The sequence below is a fragment of the Eurypyga helias genome, unplaced genomic scaffold, assembly GCF_000690775.1.
Source record: "Eurypyga helias isolate BGI_N326 unplaced genomic scaffold, ASM69077v1 scaffold8709, whole genome shotgun sequence".
Lineage (NCBI taxonomy): Eukaryota > Metazoa > Chordata > Aves > Eurypygiformes > Eurypygidae > Eurypyga > Eurypyga helias.
In genome coordinates, this window is record NW_010270071.1 from 120132 (window position 1) to 126106 (window position 5975).

Genomic DNA, 5975 nt, shown 5'->3' on the forward strand with positions numbered 1-5975 from the left:
TCTAATCTAAACCTCCCTGATTTCAATAAGTAAAGTAAAGTAAAATTTTAATAATGTCTAAGGAACTAAGTTAAGTACCAGAGTACTGTGGTAACAGCATGCTTCTAGTATTTGGGAGTATTTAGCAGTCATTACCAAACTTAGATGATGTCAGAAAGCCCAAATCTTTCAGGACTGTCTAATCACCAACCCTATTTAGCAGGGTTCAGGAACCCAGCTGAACACTAGAACTTTCTACTGTTCACGTGTGAGAGTTTTGTTTCTTGTATTTTAAATCCAAAACAAACTCTTCCGTGCAACGCACTCATCTCCAGTCTAGAGGGAGAGGTTAAGGGCTGAGGACTTAAAGTTACATTACGAAACCAATTCCACAGAAATTTATTGACGTGCTGAGCTTGACACATGCATATTTCCTCCTCAAAATCAGCATGGAACTGACGATTCTGTGACTAACGCTAAGCAGGTATAGAAACGCTTACAAGAGTGGGTCTTCAGAGGTTTACAATTACACATTGGCCTCGCAGGGTATTTTACCAAGGATGCAACCCTCTGTCAAGCAACCAGTGGTTTGCCTTTACAAGGAATGCGGCATCACGCCACGAGCCAGCGACTGCTCATGCAGAGACAAGCGCCGTAGCCAATTTTTTTGAAACAAGATTAGCATCAACGTGTTCTCATGCCTTAGAGAAGTAAAGCAGTCACCACTCCGTAAAAAGCCTCCCTCAACCCAGTTACATAGGAAGGGCTGGGAGCTGTGAAACGTAAGCCTTGCAGTGCTGGAGTTTAGGATCTGGTTGGAAGTGCCATGGGGTCTTTACCGATTTCAGCAGGTTCGGGATCAAACCTTTCCTGCTCACAGAAATGGTGCAGTCTTCACATTTTAAGCACTTTACATCCAGCTTTTGCAAGCTCAAGTTATAGAATACGCTAGTGCCGCCGTGAGCTGACTGGCACAGTCACGAATCACAAACAATCTCGCAGGACCTTGACGGTGGCAAACCCTGCGACTGACAGCCTTCCCAAAGCAACAGCACAGTCTTCACATTTTAAGCACGTCCAGCTTTTGCAAGCTCAGGTTATAGAATACGCTAGTGCCGCTGTGAGCTGACTGGCACAGCCACGAATCGCAAACAATCTCACAGGACCTTGACGGTGGCAAGCCCTGTGACTGACAGCCTTCCCAAAGCAACAGTCCCCAACTCATTCATCACCAGTAAAGCCAGCAACAAGCAAAAGGCAAACTGAACTGCCCATGACGCTCCCCCCTGAAAACATCAGCCACGAAAACAGCACTGAGTTTTCGGAAAACCAAGCGGAGGTTCTCCACCCGGCCAACCCAAACGCTACCGTGTAGTATCAGCATGACCAGAAACACCAGCTACCCCTCAAAAATTAGCAGAGTCAAACTGCAGAGCGGTGGATTGTTCCCCACTAGCTATCAAAAATACTGCTGGTACAAAGACACAGGTGAGTGTTCATTCTCACCAAACAGGTGAGTGTTCATTCTCGCCACAGAAACTTACAGCTAGCTAAAAAGCTCACAAAACAGAAGCAGCCAAGGGGAAAGGGGTTTCTCTCCTACCCTCTGCACCCATCGCTTTGTGCAACGATTGACAGCAGAGAACTGAAAGACGACCCGTAAGACATCAGCTTTGCCTTTCTGACCAACAGACCTATTAGTACCTTTGTGGTAACCCAAACGATGCTGGTAAAAGAGGAGTTTGGGGAGGGCCATGAGAAAGAGGAGGTTTCTGTTAACAGAAAGTTAAATCTAGCAGGATGCTCAAATCTGAGATTCCTGGGGTTGACATAGAGAGGTTGCTAATGGGACAACTGCACACATGGCTGTAGGAAGGGCTGCCTCAGGTCACCAAATCCAGAACCGGATCCACGACGGAGCGCACGGAGATTCCGACATCTCTGGAGGTAACAGCACAGAGCATTCACTAAATACAGTAGCGAGCTCCTGAAACAGGCAGGAACTTACCCCTAGCAGTCTGACACAATTTTATCCTTTTCCCGGCTTTAGCACACTTCGCAGTGGATCTCCAAGAAGCCACTTCCCTGCTCCTGTTTGAGCACGACAAGCAACTCAGCCTCTGCATGCTCGTCCCAGGTTCCACAGCTAGTAACCCGACTGCCACACCAGTCTTTCAGCGTACTCCAGGCACGGTATTAGCTTTAAAGCTGCTTTCGCCAACTGCAAACCACGCTTTTGCCCCTCACGTGAAGGATGTAAAAAGTAAGAAAACACAAGCCCGAGTGCACCCATCACAAGGGTGAACCGTTTTTTTCTGACAGACTGGACTTTTCAGAAAGAAATAGAGTTCTGTGATTTATTATCTCAAATAGATGTAAACATTTGGGGAGGGGGAGAGGGAAGCTTTCAAACACAAAACCCTGGGAAGGAAGACAAGCTAATCTGCAAAACCACCAGCTGAGGTTAGGGAGGAGCTGCAGACGACAACAGCTTGCTGTACGTAGGGTAAAAATTGAAGATTAATTTCACTCCACAGAAGCGAGCTCTCATCTGAGGTAAGAAAGTACGCAACACTTTCCCAACTGTTAAAGACAAGGGCCGGTACAAGTACGGTGAGCATTCCTCTTTAGCATACATAATCACAAAAAAAAAAAAGGATGACATTTTAGTTTTTATTATTTTGTATTTGGCCAGGACTTTTGAAGGAAGGACTTTTAAAGGAAACAAACATTCACTTTTCTGTAGGTCTAGAAAGGATTCGGTCTTCCCCCACTCCCACCTCCCGTAGGATTTCTATTGGCCCTTCTTATACCCACACTGCAAATTAGTTGGGAATAGCAGTATTTATACTAGATCAGCAACGTCTGGTTCTTATCCAAATGTTCCACCTAAAGAGGATGCCAGTTCTCATGGATTGGACAGCCCACCCTGCAGCATTCCTGAGAATTGTACAATATAATAATCTTGAAAGTCAGCAGAGTGGATTATCCACTTTTTTCTGGACTTGAACTTGTGACCTTAACAGTAGCACAGCAGAAAGCAAATGTGCTATGCACTTTGCCATAGTAACCTTCCATGTATTCTTTTCAACTTAAATACACACAATTGAAACAGCTACAGTTTTGGAAAATTATGTACAAACCCTATATTTTTTTCTTTTTGATTACATATAAATACAAATTAGCTATTCTTCTAAAAAGTGGTTATAATAGTAAATAAATACAAAATAAGAATCTGACCATTATACTTCATGTGCTGGGGTTAAACCCATATAAAATGTACAACTAAAATACATTTAAAATCTTTAAAGGAATATTTCTCTGATTAAAATATTTGTTTTCCCAACTTTCTCGTAGACATAAATATATTTTCAAAATAGTTGTGTTTTTTTTTTCTTTCCATTTCATTACATAAATAAAAGTCTTCATTGGGAAATATTAAAGTGTCAGCTTTTTTTTTTTTTGTATTTGTCTAACATATTTGCTGTGTTAGCGGCACCCACAACCCTCCACAACCATATCTTGATAGTTCTTTAATACAACTTTTTCATTTTCGTCAAGGTAGAGCATGGAAATAGCACTCAGTTCTGTCGGCACACAGCAAGCCTTGGGGATTTTGGAATTCACTGAATTGACCAAAGTCTGAACAATGGCATGGTTTGTTGAGTTTAGATGATCTGCCAGCGGAAAAGGACATTCCCCATGGCAGTAAAAGGCACTATACCCCGGCGGGGCAACAATCCAGTCATTCCACCCCACATCATTGAAGTCCACATATAACGGATGCCTTTTGCAACTGTATTTGTGGCGTTTACGCTGTTTGTGTTTCGCTTGACGCTTTTCTCTTTTATGAAGCGGGTGTCCCTTGCCATCATGCCCAAACGTTACTAATAACGGCCTGAGCTGAGACCAGCTATCTTCATCCTGATGTAAAGACCTGCTAATCCTAACGTGCCTCTTGGAGGCACTGTTCTCTTTGTCCAAGTGAACCACCTCTACCACAAACCCATGATTAGGTTGTCCATGTGCAATCCACCTCAAAACAGCTGGCGTTACATCAAAACTTTCCCATTTACTTGCATTATGATGCACCAACCTGGTGTCCAAAAGTCTTGTGACAGGGTCCTTAGAGGTGGCTGTGGCTGGCTTTATAATTTCATAAATATTAATACGGTGATGGTAGCTGCTGTTGTTCTCAAAGGCTCCGTGCACCTGTTTCCGAAAAATCTGGAGTTCAGCCGAGGTGATAGACTCCTCATTAGGGATGGAAGTTAAATTAAAGAAGAAACGCCGTGCTGTTTTCCCACTCGTTTCTGGCAGTTCTTCCAAAACTTCTAATTTGATTAAACAGGGGAAATAAAGAAAGAAAGAAGAAAAAAAAAGAGTCAGGAACTGAGACAAGCAACCAAACCCCTCAGATAGCCTGCAGTTGGCAACTTTCAACTGGCAGCCAAGGCGTGTGACATACAAGACCTGAAAGACTTTTGGGCAGAAAATACCATCTCCCTTGTCTTTCTGTTTATTTAGGCAAGCACGTATAGCATGGAGTTAGGAATGCTTCATTCACTGTTACGCATTTTGACTGAATACTGGTGCCCTTTGCCTTCCAGGTGGTAAGACACAGCATTACTTCCTAATTCAAGGACCTTAGTGAGGCAACTCAAACGCTATAGCTAGCGGGGGTCTGATGAGACTCATTAAAACTGGTTGAGGGCTTAGGGTGACTATTGCGTTTCTGCTTTTTTCAATAATATGGATCTAAGCTCAGTCCCTTAAAATCTATTCTGAAAAACATTACTCTGCAATTTAGGTGACTTACAAATCTTAACGTATGGACGTTGGTATCTTAGAGATGGTGAACTCAACATCTATAACGGCACTTTACAAAGCACACCCCAGTATTTACCCGAGAGGGCCATAAAGAACAGCGGGAAAGTTCAACTGCTAAGAAGGGATGGATGGTAAAGGACTAATGAAACAAAGTTGCTTCTGAAAAACGGGCTTTCAAAACCAGAAAAAAAAAAAGTAAAAAGCCACTAAAACCCTGGGCCATTCCCACCTTTGAGTCAACTAATAATTGACTGAAGCTTCCGAGGGAGTAAAATATACCTAGGGTCGCCACGAAGTACGTGGTGGCTACAGACATTGAAGAAATCAAGAAATTGGAAGTATTTGCCCAAAGAAATCCCTTTCAAATCACGGGTTTCAGTTCTGGCGCTAAGCATCCTGGAGAAACAGTCACTTTCTCAGGGGAAGCCACAACTGCTGCCAGCAGATCTTAGCCATGCAACCCTTCCCTCCTGAATCCAGAACAACTTTCCGCATTAGGTAAGGCTCAGCTTTCCGGTGGTTCAGGACCGGGGCACTGTTTGTAAACAGGCAGATGTTTTGAGGGGTCACAGGACAAACTCCTCCTTCCAAGAAGCCACTGATACAGAGCGATGACTCCGCGGATAAAACGGAGTCACGCTGACTGCTTTCTAAATTTTGTGAAAATCACAGAATAGCTTCTACGTCAAAGCCAGTCTTTGCCCTAACAGCACGACTACTTCAAACCGCAGATTTTTACATCTGCCTGAAAACTGTAAACTTTGCCCTTCCCGCTGCTCTCTTGCTCAGCCCCTTGCCTGCCGTACCCGGGTTTAACGTGAATGACCCACGCGCCGGCTCTTCCCCGTTCCCTGCCGGGTGTTTACTTTCCGCCCAGGGAAAGGCGGAGGATGAGGGGTTCCATTGCATCACGCATCTCCGCTCTCACGACAAGGCTGTCCGCTAAACAGCGCATCCACGTCGCCGAGGCCTTTATCCATCCGAAACATTCAATGCTAGGGAATTTCTCTCCTCAACACAGTTTCTCCTCAAAAGCACGGGAGAAGAAGATGCGGTTTTGGTACTTTCACAGCGGGGCCACCGCGTGCCAGCACCCGAGACCAGCAGCCAGGAACAATTACAACCCGGGGAAACGTTTCCCGAAGAGCACGCGAGCGACACGCGCC

The 5975-nt window shown here is 44.5% G+C and overlaps 1 protein-coding gene across 1 annotated transcript; it reads right to left on the reverse strand.

The window, feature by feature from the left end:
- Positions 1-2748: 2748 nt before the first annotated feature.
- Positions 2749-5718, reverse strand: LOC104514575 (bone morphogenetic protein 2-like). The gene is made up of 2 exons (XM_010158305.1): positions 5616-5718; positions 2749-4313 (listed from the first exon to the last, which is right to left on the reverse strand). Exons 1-2 carry the CDS (start codon positions 5716-5718, stop codon positions 3469-3471), a joined length of 948 nt encoding a protein of 315 aa, XP_010156607.1. The 3' UTR covers positions 2749-3468.
- Between the last annotated feature and the right edge of the window lie 257 nt (positions 5719-5975).

Excerpts from the sequence above, each read along its gene's own strand:
- LOC104514575 (XM_010158305.1), bottom strand. The coding sequence starts at position 5,718 with ATGCAATGGAACCCCTCATCCTCCGCCTTTCCCTGGGCGGAAAGTAAA. Across the intron at positions 4,314-5,615 it reads GTCATTCACGTTAAACCCGG|AAGTTTTGGAAGAACTGCCA; the intron begins GTACGGCAGGCA and ends TAATCAAATTAG.